This window comes from Sebastes fasciatus, chromosome 12 (genome assembly GCF_043250625.1).
Source record: "Sebastes fasciatus isolate fSebFas1 chromosome 12, fSebFas1.pri, whole genome shotgun sequence".
Classification (NCBI taxonomy): domain Eukaryota; kingdom Metazoa; phylum Chordata; class Actinopteri; order Perciformes; family Sebastidae; genus Sebastes; species Sebastes fasciatus.
Window position 1 is genome coordinate 19712034 of NC_133806.1, and position 19249 is coordinate 19731282.

The 19249-nt window shown below is 42.0% G+C and overlaps 1 protein-coding gene across 36 annotated transcripts in view; it reads right to left on the bottom strand.

Annotated features, from left to right (window-relative positions):
• LOC141779214 (uncharacterized) overlaps positions 1 to 19249 on the bottom strand; it is a 42906-nt gene that overhangs the window by 11360 nt on the left and 12297 nt on the right. For 15 of the 36 annotated variants that reach the window (XM_074653950.1, XM_074653945.1, XM_074653928.1 and 12 more), the window contains exons 2-29: positions 15584 to 16872; positions 13859 to 14071; positions 13514 to 13774; positions 13314 to 13418; positions 13090 to 13208; positions 12635 to 12853; positions 12342 to 12429; positions 11846 to 11998; positions 10838 to 10935; positions 10275 to 10447; positions 10074 to 10190; positions 9117 to 9374; positions 8725 to 8856; positions 7724 to 8605; positions 6213 to 6443; positions 5892 to 6119; positions 5536 to 5766; positions 5172 to 5399; positions 4843 to 5058; positions 4530 to 4751; positions 4159 to 4356; positions 3807 to 4064; positions 3281 to 3451; positions 2923 to 3129; positions 2562 to 2753; positions 1734 to 1933; positions 1338 to 1406; positions 1160 to 1204 (exon numbers count right to left, since the gene is read on the bottom strand). In XM_074653950.1, the coding sequence (XP_074510051.1) occupies positions 1160 to 1204; positions 1338 to 1406; positions 1734 to 1933; positions 2562 to 2753; positions 2923 to 3129; positions 3281 to 3451; positions 3807 to 4064; positions 4159 to 4356; positions 4530 to 4751; positions 4843 to 5058; positions 5172 to 5399; positions 5536 to 5766; positions 5892 to 6119; positions 6213 to 6443; positions 7724 to 8605; positions 8725 to 8856; positions 9117 to 9374; positions 10074 to 10190; positions 10275 to 10447; positions 10838 to 10935; positions 11846 to 11998; positions 12342 to 12429; positions 12635 to 12853; positions 13090 to 13208; positions 13314 to 13418; positions 13514 to 13774; positions 13859 to 14071; positions 15584 to 16872 (6803 nt within the window). The other 21 variants (XM_074653954.1, XM_074653949.1, XM_074653953.1 and 18 more) reach the window with 11 other exon arrangements.

Here is a 19249-nt window from a genome sequence, read left to right on the forward strand (position 1 = left end):
CTGAGGCAAGCATAGTCTCTTCATATTGATTTTATATTATTCTACAAAAGGGATAGTTTTGGTATTTTGAAGTGGGGTTGTATGAGGCACTTATCCATAGTTAGTGTATTACGTACAGTAGATGACGGTTGGCACGCCCCCAGCTTGGAGAAACAGAAAAGAGTTATCACACTGAACCAAAGCAATGTACTGCTGTAGACGGGGCCGGGAGCAAAACATATTTTAGCCACCTAAAAGAAAGACTCACATAAAAAAAATCAGTATCAGTTTAAGTGTACACTATATTTAGAATACTTTTGCAGGTTTCCCTTGCCATTACACAGCCCTTTCCAACGGGGAACTGAAGCCATTGTATCCGTCTATGCTCACGTCAAAGCCAACAGACTCCATTTAAAAAAACTTTTTACCTAATTTTACCTCTTAGAACGTGGGGGTTGCTGGTCTACCGCTGCCTCGACTGTTTGTTTGTGCTATTGTGTGACTTTGGTGAATCCGAATGAACCAAAGTCACACAATAACACAAACAAACTAACCGATCGAGACAGCGGTTGACCAGCAACTCCCGTATTCTGCAAGGTAAAATTATTATTATTTTTTTTAAATGGAGTCTGGTTGCTTTGACGAGAGCAAAGATAAGGCTTCAGTTCCCCGTCGGAAACGGGACTGTATAGCTGTCTGACGGCAAGGTAAACCGGTGAAAGTATTCTAAATATAGCGTACACTTAAACTGATTTAGATGTTTTTAAGTGAGCCTTTCTTTTAGGTGGCTAAAATGTGTTTTGCTGCCGGCCCCGTCCTCAGCAGTACATTGCTTTGCTCCCGTGCGGTAACTCCTGTCTACTTCTTCAACCTGGGGGCCTACTGTAGATAATACACTGGCTATGGATAAATACCTCATACAACCCCACCTCAAAACACCCAAACTATCCTTTTAACACCAGATACTCGCTGTTTACATAATCCATCTATTCTTTTTTTTTCTACCTCTTAAAATTGACTGTATGTGCATCGAACCTGATGAGGATTTCATTTAAGACCTAGCCGTATGGAAGCACAACATGAGAAGAGTGTGAGATTAGTCTTTTGGATGAGAAGCTCGATATTATCAGAATGGAGGTGGAGAGAAACGGAAAACGTATACGAGGGCTAAGAATCTGACCTTTCGCATTCGCACCACCTCCGAGCTCGTCACCTCAGACTCGTGCTACCCCGGGGGAGGAGAGAGGGACACATGTTAGCATCCTCCGCCTGTTGGCTCTAACACTCACATCTGAGAGCCATAGTGGAAACAAGTCGTCTGAGGGCCGACATGCAAGAGGCCGGCGTCCGACACTAACCTGAACGTCCCCATTGATGGTGGATATCAGTGAAGAGTTTACTTCTCTCTGGTCCCTCCACACTGCTGGCTACAGCAGCAAGAGAGACACAGTTCACACTCAGACACAGAGAACAATCTCTGCTCACTACTTCAGCATCTTTTATTATTAAAGGCTATGAATCAATTACATTAAAAGAGCTCTTCATATCTGATAGTTATCATCATCTACAATCACAGTACGCAGACAATCACTATGAGGAGCAATAAATAAATAATTGTTGATCTTTTACCGGCTATCCTGTAAGGCAAATATGGTTCACACACATATATGATGCCACATTTTTTTCTTGCACATAAACATTTAGATTGAAATAACACAAACATGTAAACCAGTGATCAGAGAAAAATGTAATACCTTGACCCCAGCTTCGATTCTTGAGGGCTCCACAGCTTCTACAGTGACCTCCAGCTTTCTCTCGTCCTGGCGGCTGGCCTTGATTGGAGTAGAGGTCTGGGGCTGATCGAGGAGGGCCATGGGGATCCCGGCCTCGGCCAGAGCCGCCTGGGAGAAGACCGGAGCACTGACGGGACGGGTGCCCCTCTGTGTGCTCACCACTAGACCAAATACAGACAAAATGGAAATGTGAATAAAAAGGAATGTTTTAGCACAATGTGTTATGGAGGGATATGATTGTATGCATATCTGACATGATCAAATCCCTTATGTGAGTAAAATGCACAGTGAAACAGCTATAAACATAAATACAGTAACACACAATAGCGCATCTGTGCAAGCGGCCACGTCATACTTACAGTCTTGAGCCACGATGTGATCAGATAAGTGCACACACTGCACCTCGTATGCTTGGTTAAAGTCTCTTTTAAAAAGGACAAGCACCGGTCAGAACCCGAGGTGGGCCTGAAGCAAATATCCACAAAGTGGGATGAGAGCAAAAGCATGGATTAGTTCTTGGATCCGATGATGGATGCAAAGGCAGATGATGTTAGGCTGCGGAGAGCTGTGAAGCTCAATGTGGTTGAACTGGTGAAATGCTGAGATTAAGAAAGCATTATTTCTTCAATCTGCGCAACACAGCACAGTCAGAAGTCCTTGAATGATGGTGAATGTGCGTTTGCCATCTGTGGCCAAGAGAAGTCAAGGTATCCTGTAAACAGGCGGCAAAATGTTGCGAAGCGAGCGGTTCATCTGCAAACCAACAAACCCAAACAGGTAAAGAAATACCTGACTCCTTGAGGCCAACATCTAGTAGAACAAACCAATCATCATTGACATGTGTTTGTGTGACTGGACGTCTTTCCTCCAGGACCCGTTGCTCAAACTGTGGTCTCCTCTCGGGAATAGCAATCCTCGCTTTGGCCTCAGCAGCTGGAACCCTCATCTCTGCTGGGAACTGGATGCGTTCAGGGACAGCGACTAATACAAATACACAACCGGGTGTTATTGACACTTGCATTTACAGTGAAATAGACTGCTTAGTGTAGAGAGACAGTAGGTGCACATATTAGGGTATTTGTGCACTTTAAAACAAACTCAAATATAAATATTTGCATGTAAAGCTGGACTAGATCATTTTTTATTATACCTGATTTCTTAGTGACCACATCCAGAAGACTAAACCAATCATCTTCCACCTCTCTCACTGCTGGACGTGGTTTCTGCTGTACCACCTTCTCCTGCGGCCACGTCTCCTCCACTATAGTAACTCTCCGCTGTGCTTTCTGCTCTACGGCTGCAAACTCTTTAGCTGGTCTTACTTCAGGGTGCGTGCGAATACGTTCGTCCACAGCCGCTAATGTAGAACACACAACAAAGCTTTCTCAGTCAGAACACAATGCACGAGGTGAGATATACAATAGAACTGCAAGGCGCACACACAGACACCGTGTTATTCTGTCTGATTCCATCTCACAGTAGCAGCCACACATAAAATTGCAGAATACCTGGTTTTATTTTTGCTGCAACATCTAGCAGCGCAAACCAGTCATCATCCACCTGTCTCGGCTGTGACGGTTTAACCACCAGCTTCACAGCGGGCCTCACGTCTTCCATGATGAATTTAGGTTTTGGTTCAGTGGCTGCCACCACATCCGCGATACGCTCAACCACAGCAACTAACAGAGAAATAAGGGCAAATGAATCTGATGCTAATTTATTTAAAGAAGACCTACTTTACTTATTTTCAGGTGCATACTTGTAATTGGGGTTTCTACTGGAACATGTAAAAGGTATAATATGCAACAGTTGTCAGTTGGTCTGCATAAACAGACACCACCACACACTTCTAATGGGGCTTAAGTGACGATTGAGAAGGATTATTTTAGTCTAGACGTTGTTTGTTTTTTTAGGAAATTGTTGCATATTATACCTTTAAAGGAATCAGGTGTCAGTGCAGTCCAGCTTATGAGTCACCACTCAACTGAACTTTTTTAGCACAGTGTATGCAGACGCTTTGGCAATGAGAGGTACCTGGTGGTATGACAACAGGCTTTTCGCGGATGATGTCGAACAGGGTAAACCAATCATCTCCTCCTTCTCTCTCTGACGGCGTTGCAATTTGACTAGGTCTAATTTCAGACAGACGTGTCTCATCTTGTCTGCTCTCCACACCAATTATCATCTTCTTCCACGTTCTAGTCTCTGTGGTGGTCACCTCTGCCTCAAACGTCTTCCTCATATCCGGAATCATCTCAACAGCAGTAACTGGCACAAACAAAGTCAAAGAAGCTGAGCGACAAAAGTATATCAAAGTTAAAAGCTGCAGAAATTGCTTAAGATGAAATGTCTTTTGGGGTGCAACTATATATTCTATTACATATACCTGATGGTAGTATGACTGTCTCTTCACGAATAGCATCAAACAGCACAAACCAGTCATCATCCCTCTCTGGCAGCGGCCCGGAAGGCTGCAGTCTAATCTGTTCAAGATCAACCTGCTGCAACTTCAGCTCTACGCTTATCACTTCAACTCGTCGAGGTTGAACACTTGGATAAATCTGACTCGGTGCTGCCAGAAAAACTGAAAGCAAACAGAATTTATTCTCAAGCTTCAGCAGAAAGTGAAGAATTTAACCATATTTTATACAGTTTAACAACGGAAATAATCATTGAATAGTTTGCGTGACACCCAGTTCAAGTCTTCTTTGGTGTGATAATGTGTGAAAAATAAAGACATTTGAAGGCTGTGGCTACCTGGAGGTACATAGGCAGCTCCTCTGGGAACAACATCCAGCAGAAGAAACCAGTCATCATCTCTTTCTCTGACTGGCTGCGATATTTTCTGCTGTCCTCTGTCCTCTTTCTGCACCACAATCTCTTCAACTACGACCTCCTTCCTGGACTCTACTGGTATCGTTTCAACCACAGTAGAGACACTTTCTTCAGGATAAACCTGAACATACTCAGCCATGGTAACTAATGACAAACAGAGAGAATGAGTATTGTAAGACAGTTCTAATAAGCTTGTAAGTCTTTACGGTGGGCCTGGAGGTAAAGTCGACAATACCTGGTGGCACATATGATGGTTCTCTAGTGGGGACATCCAGCAGCACAAACCAGTCATCCTCTATCTCTCTCACAGCCTGTGGCAGTGCTTCTACCTGCTTCTCACTCAGCACAGGAGCCATAATCTCCACTCTTTTTTCTCTCACTTCAACGGCTGTTATTTTAACCAGAGAGACACGTTCTTCTGGGGACACTTCAACACGCTCTGCAACAGCAACTGAGACAAAAGAGATGCAAATCCTCAGACACTATGTATGGACAGTACAGGGGATTTCAGAATAAGAGCTCAAGATAAAGGTGTGAAGCAGAACAGGGGATTTTTAGCAATACCTGGTGGTACATAAGATGTTTCTCTGGGAACAACATCCAGCAACACAAACCAGTCATCATCCCTGTCGGTCACTGGCATTTGTGGGATTTCTTGTAGATGTCTTGGTGCCTCTTCTATTATCTTTCTCTCTTCAGATACAACTTCTCTAATCTCCTCCTCCTCGGCTGCAGTTTCAATCACAGAGACAAAACTTTCTGCACCAATCTGGTCTCTTCCCTTCAAGGTAACTGATAGGGTAAAGTCAGGAGAAAGTCTCTTAACACAAATAGTAATACACAGTTCCGGTATATTAGCAAGCAAGCACAAAATAAAGCACAGGAGAGCCAAAGTTTTGGAAAGCCGTACAGGGGATTTTAGCAATACCTGGTGGTACATAAGATGTTTCTCTGGGAACAACATCCAGCAACACAAACCAGTCATCATCCCTGTCGGTCACTGGCATTTGTGGGATTTCTTGTAGATATCTTGGCGCCTCTTCTATTATCTCTCTCTCTTCAGATACAACTTCTCTAATCTCCTCCTCCTCCTCGGCTGCAGTTCCAACCACAGAGACAAAACTTTCTGCACCAATCTGGTCTCCTGCCTTCGAGGTAACTAATATGAGTAGAGTCAGGAGAAAGTCTTTTAACACAAAAAGTAATACACATTTCCTGTATATTAACAAGCAAGCACAAGAGAGCCAAATTTTTGAAAAGCAGTACAGGGGATTTTATCAGTACCTGGTGGTACATAAGATGTTTCTCTGGGAACAACATCCAGCAACCCAAACCAGTCATCATCCCTTTCGGTCACTGGCATTTGTGGGATTTCTTGTAGATGTCTTGGTGCCTCTTCTATTATCTTTCTCTCTTCAGATACTACTTCTCTAATCTCCTCCTCCTCGGCTGCAGTTCCAACCACGGAGACAAAACTTTCTGCACCAATCTGGTCTCTTCCCTTCAAGGTAACTAATATGAGTAAAGTCAGGAGAAAGTCTTTTAACACAAACAGTAATACACATTTAATTTATAAGCACAAGAGAGACAAAGTTTTAGCAGTACCTGGTGGCACATAAGGCGTTTCTTTGGGAACAACATCCAGCAACACAAACCAGTCATCATCTCTTCCCATGATGGTCTGTGGTGGTGAGATCTCTGGTATACGCCACACTTCCTCGTCTCTTATTTTTCTCTCTTCTACTATAATCTCCGTTTTCTCCTCAACTGTTGTAATCTCAGTCTCTGAGGTGAAATACTCGCCTTCATCCACCTCAGCCCGTTCCACAGTAGTAACTAATGATGACAGTAGAGACACATAATCTTTGAACACAAGAACAAACATGCAGTGCCAAAAAGATCACAATAAGAGAAGCAGGACAGGGTGTGGGGGGGTTACTCTTGCTTGCAAGAAACTATTTCAAAAGTAGAGATATTACAAAGACTGTAAATGTACAGTCAAGCATCAAAACACCTCATTGTAGCAGCTGACAAGCCAAATTTCAGGAAAAGAACAAAAATCTAGTTGGTTAATATGTTAATGTTGATGAACTCATTGGCTGTGAGGGAGGTTTGAGAGGAATGGTCTGTGTGGGTCAGTCTGTTTTAAGCTGATTCAACTCTATGGATGATAATTACATATATTAGGGATGGACATTTCAAGCAAAAATACTATTCCATAAACACTGGAAACTATTTGATCATTCTTTGAAGATTTTTTTTAAAGGTCCAGTGTGTAGGATTTAGGGGGATCTTTTAGCAGAAATGGAATATAAAATTAATATATATGTTTTCATTAGTTTATAATAACCGGAAACTAAGAATTGATGCGTTTTCATTAGCTTAGAATAAGCCCTTCATATCTACGTAGCGAGCGGGTCCTCTTCACAGTCCGCCATGTTGCACCGCCATGTTTCTACAGTAGCCCAGAACGGACAAACCAAACACCTTTTTATGTTACCTGAAAGCCACTGTGGTTCTCTGACATGCTTGGAAAGGGAGGGGTAGGCGGAGGGGTGTTCAATTGGTTGTAATCTGCAACTTCACTGCTAGATGCCACAAAATCCTACATACTGTCGCTTTAAGATAAGACGATAGTCGCATAAACCATTTGATGATCAAAAATCATGACCCATCCCTAATATATATATATATATATATATATATATGACTATTCGTTTTCATTCTGATGATTGAAAAACAACACTTTAAATTCCAAATTTTTCCTGGATACACCAGAAAATGAAGGCTGTGGTTTGTTGGGACATCTACATTGACCAAATTTGTTCTGTCCGCTAAACTGTCATTACTTTCGCTACACTGCCTCCACCTGAATATAACCCAGAACTATACCCAGCACAGACAGACCTTTCATAAATATCAAATTATATTTATAAGGGAAGAAACCTGTTCACTTCACCTTTCTATGGAATCTAAAGAGGGTTTTGCGGACTCGACTGACTGTTCAATTGTTAATGTGAAGAACAGTACACAAAAATGTATTATAGAAGAAAATGGTAGTGATATTAGAGAGATTAGTAGAGGTCTAAAGCTGTTTGCACAATGACATACTTTACCTGGTGGTTTGAAAACAGCTTTGTATGGAGGCCGGTCAAAAAGTATGAACCAGATATCCTCATCTGGCCCCTGAGATCGATCCTCAGTCTGAAGCCTCTCTGTAACTTCTCCCTCAGTTATCTCCTCCAGTGTTTCTGTCTTACGCCATGTCATCTCTTTTTCTATCCTCTCCTCTGACATCACAACACGCTGTACCTGCACATCTTCCATTTCTTCCTGCGTCCGCCCTCTCTCTTCTACAATAGTCACTCTCTTCTTAGTCCTACGCTCCACCTTCTGGTATGCAACTATAGATGAGGTGACATCTGAAGATCCAGATTTCAACTTGTCCTCCACATCGTCTCGCCATTCCTTTTCTATCTGGCGTAGCTTCTCTCTCAAGCTGTCATCAAGTACACTCTCGTCTGTCACCTCTTTTTCAGTCTCCTGCTTCACCTCAACCTCTTCCTCTTCAGGCAACAAGCCTTTTAAAAACACCTCCTTTATCTGCTCTTCCAATTCGTCCACTTCATCCTCTTTTGTCTCTATTTTACTCACAGATTTCCTTAAGACGGTTTGTACTATACGTTCTGCTTGTATTTGTCTTTCCTGCTCCAAATCTCCATCTTCTTCCCTCAACTTATCTACCTCTTCCTTACCCAATTCCTGTTCTATTACATCCTGAAGCCGCTCTGCCATCTCATCCATTCCTTGGAGTCTATCCTCTAAATCCCTAACTTCTCTAAGCCTCCTTTCCAAAACATTTGCCTCTTTCAGCTTCTCTACCAGCATCACGGTTTCCTGCAACCTCTCAATGACCTCCTCACTGGTCAGTTCCTGCTCTGCCACACGACTGCCCTGCTCATCCTCCTCCTGGAGCTGGAACTGAGCTAGGGGAGACACTGAGTAAAGGGGAAAGCAAAACAATGAACCATGAAAGGAACGGAAAAGTGTATTTGTGCTATCAGTATTTAAATTCCGAAGGTCATATCTCCACACAAAGTCACACAAAGAAACTCACATGGTTTGTTAGCGCTCTCAAGCGAGGACAGGCTGAAGAGTGGGTCAAAGTAAAGGAACCAATCATCTTGTTGTGTGAGATCTGGTCGCAATAGTCGGTCCAAAGCCCTAATTTTTGCCAAGCTGAGCTTAGCTGATAACATCAGAGAAACAGTGCTGAACATTTCATACCAGATCAAGCAAATATCAAACTGCAAATGCTTGAAAATGGGCAGAATAGCACCACATGCTTGGTTTTTATAGAAGCCTTTGAAGATAATGCAGTGTACATGTAGCGGTGTAATTCATAAACTGCATGCTGGCCACAATAAAATAAAAATGTAGATGCTGGGTTCAGATTTCCTTTTGGCAAACTGCTAAATAACCATTAGCAGGCGTTACAAGTGCAAATACCTGGCTGTTTCACAAAATCGAAAGGTGGGACAAAGGGAAAAGGAGGATGACGATGGAGCATGGCAGACCACTCGTCCTCTTTGCTCCTCTGCTTTTGTTCATCAGACGCCAGCTCCTGCCACGGTTCACTGACTGTCTGGGTGATGGTTTGAGAGCCAGTCTGCCCAGTCTCAGTTTCCTGCCAGGTTACTGCGTCTGTGTGAACGGACTGCCCTTCTTCCCAGGACTCAATGAACATGTGCTCAGACTCCCCTCTGGCTGTGGAGAGATGACGAGGTGATGGCAGTTATGTAATGGTTCTGCTGGAGAGACGACGGCGACTGTGAATGCTTCACAGTGCTTCAAGCGTGTTTTTTGACCAAGCCAGATGCCAAGCATTTGTACCAGACTATTGTGAGAGTCCAGTAAGCTGAGGGTTAGTAAGCTGAATGAAAGATGCCTCTCATCCTTCAAGACAAGAACAGATGAAACGGGCAAAACCGGCCACTACTTTTCAATGTCTAAAGTTCCAGCTGTTTTAATGACAGCCACTGGAGCGGTGATGAATCAGTTAAGATGTTGAACATAAACGCAAAAGCAAGTGAAAGCCATTGTGCAACACACATCAAGCAGCAACTTCTGAAAATGCCAAAAAATGAGGAACAGCAGCCTCAAAACTGGAAATGCCTCAGTGTACTTAAGCATGTGGGGAAACTCCTTATTTCTCTTTCAGAGTGACCAAAGATACCCTGGGATGACGCCAGGGAAAGTACAAGGTGGGTGACATTACCCATGGGTCAGAGTAGGTCAGCATTTGGACAAGTTTTGTTTTCAAAAGGACTTCAGGCATAAAAGCAAATGAGCCAGAACATGTAAGCATGTTAAATGACGTGATGAGGCTGTTTTGCGAGTGAGATTTAAATAAATGCTGCAAATATGCCAAAAAGCGCTGGTGCGGTTCCACACAGTTCCTGGTACCTGTGAATTCAGGAGAGGGCTGGGGTTTGTCAGACGTCAGCATCAGCGACCAATCATCAACCTCAGACCTGGTTGATGCTGAAAGTCCTTGCAGGAACTGGAGAGTTTCATCTCCAGCTGCAAGAGCGACACAAAGTCTGAGAGTATAGCTTATCGAACCAGCGCTTTTATACAGTGATTCCAACACGGGCTCACACATACCTCCATCTAGGTTACGGGACAGCCTCTTGCTTGCAGAGCGTGTGAAGCGAGGGGCCGGGCGGTCAATCATGGAGCTGGCCTGACGGGTTTGGGCCTGAGTGCGCCCGCTGTACCGGAACTTGGAGCCCAAGATGAGGAAGCGCCGTGATGAGGGCGGCTCTACTGTTGGAACCCTGAGCGACAAAAACATTAATTTTATTTTCATCCACCCAGCATTAAATAAACAAATTTGTCAGTTTAATTTCCATGACGGACCCACGTACCAGAAGTTCAAATATTACATCATTTTACATTAAAGGATTATGCATTCACTAAAAATTGTCATTGTTATGCAACAAAGTTAGCAACAACTTCAACCTTTATCTTATTAGGTAGACAAAACCTAGACCATGGCTATGTAGCTTTTCCTCTGTGGTTAAACTGCCAGGGAGCCAATATAAGGCTTAAGCTGCAGAGACGAGTTAGCCAATTATCTAGCAGGGGATAGGCAGAACCTCAGAATGACCTCTGTTGCCAAGCAGGGAAGTGCCAATCAGAATAAGGCGAGAAGGACCTGGTCTTACCTGAAGAAGGTATGGTGTTCAACGCAAACTTTCCACAGCTTCTTCGAGGCTTTGTAGTTGGGCAGTTTAAAGCCAATTGTGCTTTCATACTGCTCTTGCTGTAAATGAAGAAACAAACATAAATCAAAGTTGAATATAATGTTATTCCACTCGTAAGAACCATCTCAAACAATGGCTTAAGGCAAATCAGAACTGCAATCACTATTAATCTGACATGATGCATAATGTATTTTGTCTTTTCTACTTGCGTTTATTGTATATTTGTATGTGTATATTGTTACCTGTGTAGGGACTATGGCTGAAAATAAGCATTCCTGCTAATTCCTGCATGTTTACATCCTGTATTTTATACTAATGTTCATTAACATGCTCTGACCCTATCAAATAAACAAATAGATAAATAAATGTAGATAACGTGACAAACATCCCAGAGCCTGGTTGAATGAACATATTGTAAATCATGTCAATTCTATAAAGACAATTTCTTAAATCAAAATATTAGAGACCTTATTTATGAAGTATTTTTAAATGCCAGCTATAAAGATGCAAGTTTACAGAATAGTCTAGAACCAAATTGCAGTTTGTATTATCTTTTTTGTATTAAGTTAACTGTAATGATTAACCCAGTTGTTCAGTCAACTTAAGTGTATAGCCGAAAATAAAATACACTGTCTTCATGGGCTTTACACACCATCAACAGCAACAATTCTCAACTAGTTACAATTAACATGAAATATAGCAATGGGATTATAATCCAAAAAAAATTTAAATTTCATTTTAAATCTAATGCAAATGTAGTAAATTCACTATAAGCGCATCAAATAAGTCCAAAAAGAATGACTTCAGTGAAATAAATCCATGAGTAAATCCAACTGTTAATCTATAAGTAAGCAGATAGGTGGAGTAGGATTTAGGAGAAAACATTGGTGGTTTGGATGAGGTAGAAAGATAAGAAAAACAAACTAATTCAAACACACAAAAAAATGGAAAATGTAAATTGAGATTTACCTCCGACGGCCTGATTTTAATAAAGAAGCTGCTGCGTTTGTAAGAGATCTTGAGCACTTTGGGCCAGGGGAAACGGTTGATCCTCAGCTTGTCCTTGTAAACCATCAAACCACTAGAGCAGACCCCCAGCGTGATGTCGACACCATCGAGATCCTGCATGCACAAAAACAGGATGAAACAGTTATGATATTGTCTCACTGCACGCTGTCACCTTACCCCTGCACTTACAATAAACTGTCACTGGGAGGCAGACTTTCTAGGACACGGCGTTTGAGGTCATGGAGTTTGAAATGATATTAATCTCTCTTTTTTTTCTGAAAGGGGGCTGACATCAATTTTGTAATTAAAATCTGGATGCTACTGATGTAATACAAGCATGCTGTTTTAAAATAATAATAATAACAAGTCGGTAAATCCTTGAACTATGGACTCTGGCATTTGGTTTACCCACATAACACTAATCTAAACAGGTAACTGAATTCAAACAAAAACCTACCTTAGCATGGTGCAGGTCAACTCCATACATGGCGAGTTTCTTGGCATTTTCCAGAAACGACATGTCTGCCTGGGCCGGACTCATTGACCTGGAAAAAAAACACAGATGATGAGTCTTTTCAAAAACATGTTTTATTGTCAGGATTTGTCAAAATCATCCAGTTATATAAATGCTGAAGATGTAGAGGTCCTTCACAGTTTGTGTCTGCTGACCCAAACTTAAGAACACCCATGTGTTAACTAAAGATTGCCATCACTCTGTTGCTCCAATCAATGCCCATCCCCATTGATTACCTGTATGTGCGGTGCAGCTCCATCACCTTGTCCTCCAGCTCTTTGCTCTGTCCGGGGGCCAAACTCAGATCCTTCACATAATCTGTCCCGTGGAGCTCTGGGTCGTACTCTCCGAGCTCTGACTGGGCCGTATAGGAGCCCAGCAGGGACAGAGTGACAAAGGAACATGGAAGAACACCATGCATAATGTCCTTCCTCAGCTGCAGACATAGAAAGTACCTGAGGAAGATGTAAAAGGAAAAGATAAGCTCACTTACGAAGACATTAAACATTTTACTTTAGTGATGCCATTTTTGGGAATACACGCTTGAGAAGAGGAAGACCGCTCTCATGTATCTGTCTTGAAGCAGGGGGAAATGTTTATCCTTGAGCTCACTAAATAACATGTTATATCTCAGCGAATAAGCAGATTCCCCAAAATGTCGAAATATTCCTTTAAATCTAGAGACATTCACCTGGTGAGGTCTTCGGTGAGCTGTGCTGGATCAGGTGGGTAGAACTTCACGCCGAATGCAAACTCATACACAGCACCTGAAACCTGTTTCCTGATCTCTTTGGTGGATTCCATCCATGTCTGTGGAAAATGTGGAGAAAATAATTCAATTTCAGTGTCATGTAAAATATCTGGTTGTGCTTTTGCAGAGTAGCTAAAACTACAGGAGTAGAAAAAGCAGCCTACTTTGTTAGTTGAGGATTCCTGGGTAGTGAGGCCAAAGTAATCTCTCTCCAGCAGGTTGACATGGTCGCACACCTTTGTTAGAAGGTCTTGGACTTTAGCATGTTTCTACGTGAGAAAGAGAGACACAGACAGATTTAACGGGGGGAGATAGACATTACACAAACACAAGTCGACATACTGTAACTTGGGAGGTCTCTTACATCAAGCTCACACTCAAACTGAGTGTCGTCCAGTAAGGTGACTTTGCATTGCATGGTTTTCTGACGTTTGGAGCCTTTCGCTTCCTCTGCCTCTGCCTCTTCTGCCTTCTTCTCTGCCTTCTTCTCTGTCTTCTTCTCCGTGTTCTTCTCCGTGTTCTTCTCCGTGTTCTTCTCTGTCTTCTTCTCCGTGTTCTTCTCCGTGTTCTTCTCTGTCTTCTTCTCCGTGTTCTTCTCTGTCTTCTTCTCCGTGTTCTTCTCTGTCTTCTTCTCCGTGTTCTTCTCCGTGTTCTTCTCTGTCTTCTTCTCCGTGTTCTTCTCCGCCTTCTTCTCCGTCTTCTTCTCTGCCTTCTTCTCCGTCTTCTTCTCCGTCTTCTTTTCTTTCACAGGCTTCTCCTTCTTTGCCTCCTCCTTCGCCTTCGCCTTCTCCTCTCCTTTGGCTTCTTTCTCCTGTTCTGCTGGTTCTTCCTCCTTTTTCTCCGTGTCCTCCTTCTTCACTTCTTCCACGACTTCAGGCTCCTCCTTTATCGCAGCTTCTTCCTTGTTTTCCTCTTGAGCCTGCTGGTACAGTCAACACAAAGTATGTTAGATACAGATGAAAATAATGTGGGACGATGACAGCGCTATAATAAATATACGACTACAGATCTTAGTTTTTTACACAACAATACGGTTGTTGATGTTAACTGTAGTTTCAGACCGGCATGGATCATTTTTGTTGCAGGCCGAGCTTTCAGCTCAAACCGGCATCGTTGCTTTCGCTGAGCAAGCTGACCACATCATAAAAGATTCATTAGAAAGAAAAAAACATCTCCTCAACTACAATCCAATCTGCTGCATGGATTTGTACACAAGCTCTGTTCTCAATTCTCACACACTCGTGATTAAAAGAAACAATTTACATTTATTTTCTTTCTTGCCTAGAGTTAGACGAGAAGATTAATATCACTCTTATATCTGTCTGTTAAATATGATGCTAGCAGCTGGTCAGCTTAGCATAAAACCTGGAAGGAGGTAGAAACCGTAAACCTGGCTCTGTCCAAAGATGTTGCCTACCTGCGTAAGGCTGTCGCATATTCCGTATCATAGCAGCCAGACGCAACCAAAGTGTCTCAGCTTAAAAAAAATGCTGCACCTCATGGCCTTCTATATTCTGCATTTAACAATAAACAAGTATTTTATTAGTTTTAAAACTGTCATCCTAATAATAGCCTAATAATAAAGCTTATTTATATAGCACTAAAATCAGGATAAATTAAGTAATTTGCACAAAAAAAAAATTGCAATACTGCATATCCCGCTTTTGAGCCAATCATTATCATCGCAGGGGAAATTCCTTCAGCCCGACAGCCATATACCTGCGCCTTGAAAGCTCACTAATTGCTTTAACATGCTTTATTTATCTCCTGCTTAATCAGTACAAAAAAAACAAAGTGTAAAAACGACAGGGGGGGGTGAACGAATGTGCGTGACTGTTTCTTGGCCTGGAGCAGCAACCTCCCTGGAATCTTGTTATCACAGCGGCAACCAGCGGGAAGTCACTGCGTCCGACCAAGAAATAGTCTGGCACAGAAATCCCTGTGTCATTTTTACACTTTGGATTAGATTAAACAGACGCGATAAAAATGTGTTAATAATTGAGCTGTAGAGATGCTGGTATAGGTGGATTTTGTCACCAATGGAAGCCCACCCGTTTCTCCCCGTTTCCAGTCTTTGTGCTAAGCTAAGATAACTGGCTGCAGCTGTGGCTCAGAGGGTAGAGCAGGTCGTCCACCAATCGGAAAGTCGGTGGTTCGATACCTGGCTGATCCAGGTCACATGTCGATGTGTGAAGGGATAGCCATCGGTGTGTGAATGAGTATTTGGATTAGATCCTGATGGGCAAAGTTGGCACCTTAGCAGCCTCTGACATGTAGTGTAAAGTGCTCTGAGTGGTCGGAAGACTAGAAAAGCGCTATATATATGCAAGTCCATTTACCATTTATGTTTAACAGACAGATATGAGAGTGGTCTTCTCATCTAACTCTCAGCAAGAAAGCTCTGTAGTGTAATACTTGTCAGTGTCACACTCACCTGTGTCTCTCCGCTGCTTATCGAGTGCTGATCTGGAGCCTGTTCAGTGTCTGGCTCAGTTTTAAGTTCAGGCTCTGGAGCTGCAATCGGTGCTTTCACCTGCTCCTCACTTGGCCCTTTCACCTCCTTCTTCCCTTTGTTCTTTCCCTTCTCTTTTTTCTTCCCTTTTTCCTCTTCCTTCTTCTGTTTTTCTTCTGGCTTTTCCTCCTCCTTCTTCTTTACCTCTTCTTTCGCCTTGTCCTCCTCTTTCTTCTTTAACTCCTCTTTTGGTTTCTCTTCTTCTTTCTTTTTAGTCTTCTCCTCTTTTGTTTTGTCCTCCTCCTTCTTGGTCTTCTCCTCTTCTTTCTTCTTTGTTTTTTCGGCCTCTCTCGCCTTTTCTTCCTCTTTCTTCTTTGCTTTCTCTTCTTCTCTCTTCTTTACTCTTTCGTCTTCCTCTGCTTTCCTCTTTGCCTTCTCCTCTTCCTTCTTCTTTATCTTATCCTCCTTTTCTTTTTTCTTTGTAACCCTCTTGTCAACTCTTTCCTCGTCTTTAGTCTCTTTCTTCACGGCTTCTGCCCCCTTCTCTTTAACTTCAGCAGTCTCCTTCTGTGTTTCTTCTTTTGTCTCCAATTGTTCTTCCTTCTTATCTACAGTCTGCTGTGCTTTCTCCTCCTCCTTTTGCTCCTCTTTCTTTTTCACCGTTTCCTCTTCTTTTTTCTCCTCGTCGTTTTTCACTTTCTCCTCATCTTTTTTCTCTTGTTTCTTCTTGGCTTCTTTCTTTTTCTTTTTACTGCCCCTCTTCTCAACCTTTTCTTCCTCTTTCTCCTCTTTTGGTTCTTTTTCTTCCTTCTTTTTCACTTCTTTTACCTCTACTTTTTCCTCCTCTGCTTTAGCCTCCTTCTCTTCAGGTTTCACCTCTTCCACCTTCTCCTCTTCTGCCTTGTCAGCTTTTTCCTCTTTATCTGCCTTCTCCTCCCTGGCTTTCTCTGCCTCGAACCCCTCTTCCTCGGAGCACTGTGAGCGGCGTTTGAGGAAAGAGGAGAAGAGGCGAGACAGGCCTTTGCCAGCAGAGGTCCGGGTACGAGGTTTCAGCTGCTCCTCCTCGGGGGAGGTAGCTACATCAGCAGGCCCAGGCTCAGAGGCCTGCTCCTGGGCCTTCTTGCTCGACGGTTCCCCCTCCGGCTCGGCCGCTGCCGCCTCAGGCTTCTGCTTGTTCTCCGGTTCGGGTTTGGGCTCGGCGCCGCTGGCCTTCTGCTTGCCCTCTGTGTCCGCCTCGTTCACTGCACTTGCCTCTGTTGTCATGGTAGCCACTGGGAAGGAGAACAGAAGAGAGTCAGGGATGGAGAAAGGTCACGGTGCTTTACCAAGGGTGACAGTGCACAGCGTGGCTATACTTGGAACACAACAAACAAGATTAGGAGCAGTGGACTATTAGCCTGCTGTGTGGAGGAAACATTACACTTCACTTTGCTGTGAATGGCAAGCAAATTTAATACATGGATCATACTATACTGAAACAATAAGTGTTCATTTGTTTATCAGTAAATCACTTGTGTTGAAACGATTAGCGAATAGGGATGTGCATTTCAAGCAAAATTACTCTTCGATAATCACTGGGAACTAGTCGATCATTTTTTGAAAATGACCCATTAAGACATGACGATAGTCGTATTAACTTTTCCATTATTTATAATTGAATGACTATTTGGAAAATCATAAATCATGACCCATCCCTATTAGTGAATTAATCGTTCGACAGAAAATTAATAAGCAACAATTCAAATTTTATTTGACTAATTTTCAAGCAATGAATGTACTGGTTATAAATTCTTAAATTTGCATTTGTTTCTGTTTTATATCATTGCGGAAGTGAATATCTTTTAGTTTATGACTGTTGGTCAGACAAATCAAGTAATTTAAGGACCTTGGGCTCGGAGAAATTGTGATTTTTTTTTGCATTTTCTGCCATTTTATAGGACAAACTATTAATATATTCATCATAAAAAAAATAATCGGCTGATTAATCAATATTGAATAAAAGCATTACTTGCAGCTCAATAACAAAAACTCATTGTTGTGTTGAATTCCAAATGATATGACCAGAATAGTCTTATATATATATTTCTAAAATCACTTTTCTCAATGCATGGTGATGATGTAAAATAAAATCATCTATCATGCAAATAGGGTAATCTGTATGCATGCTTCATTATTCTCACTAACAGCTGATGCTCTAATCATGAGCCAATTGTAAAATAAGTAATTTAAATGGCTGCTTTAAGTTATTGTTGGTTGCCTACTCCGAGTGGCATAAATGAGATTTATTCCATAAAACATGAAGCCAACTGCCACCCACAGATTATATTCCATCTCAAACACACACATACTCACATACACTCACATACACAAACATCACTTCATCACACAATAGCCCTCCTTGTTGAAGAGAATGTCTGGGTCTACATGGAGCTCACAACGCTGCCCATCACAGACTCATTAAATCTCAGTGACACAAAGGAGGCATTCTGCTCTGGAGCTGCATGTTAGCACCGCCTGGATCATCCTCGCCAAGCATGCCTGGCTCCTCTTCTCACACACGCCCATCCTGCACAGGTCATCTAAGGCACTGCGACCGGGCGGTATGACCATACATACCACGAGATGATATAAAATGGTCAATCAATCATTTCGATCAACATTTCTTGGTGAATTAGGTCACTGTGGGCAGCACTGCAAACCAATGACCAGGACTGCTTTATCAGTATCTGCCTTAAAAATACTGTATTATGTGAATATGTTACCTTCTGTCCTTTTCAACCTGACTGTACAGTATGGGTGTGAATCACAAGTTTCATCACAATACAATATTATATCAATTAAAGTCTGCCACAATATGATTTAGATTTGATTCAATTCATGCGTCTGTGATTAATATGAGACGATATTATATGCCCATTTAACACAATCCGTTACATTCATATAAACTCACAATGAGAAACTACTATATGATTTGACAATTTACTCTTCCAGACATCTAAATGAAAAACAATCTAGTGAGAATTTCAAAATAAAGGTGGCATCTTAAAGATGATGATATGCATCGATATTTTAACTTTGTATCAGTGATATTTGATCGTTAATCATTGAATCGATATATTGATTCAGATCGATGTATAGTTACACCCTTACTGTGTAGTATTTATGGAAGATTGCCAGGAACACCAAGATTGCTGTCAATATGTAACAGTGCACGCATACTTGACTAAATTACTTATTACACAAAGATGTGATTCACAGTCACTGGAGCTGCAAATATTAGTCAATTAGTTGATTGACAAGGAAAACTGGGCAAGAATTTTGCTGATTGATGAATTGTTTAAGTCATTTTACAAGCAAAAATATCAGATAATTAGCTGTTTTCAGCCAGCCAAAGCTTTTCTCTGATTTATGTCACTGTCAATTGAATATCTTTGAGTTTTGGACTGTTGGCCAGACAAACTCTATGAAACTGATAGACATTATTCATAATGTTCTAACATTTTATAGACTAGGGCTGCAACTAACGATTAGTTTCTCAATTAATCGATTAGCTGTTTGGTCTAGAAAATGTCAGAAAATACTGAAAAATATTGTTCAGTGTTTCCTAAAGCCCAAGACGACCTCCTCAAATGTCTTGTTTGGTCCACA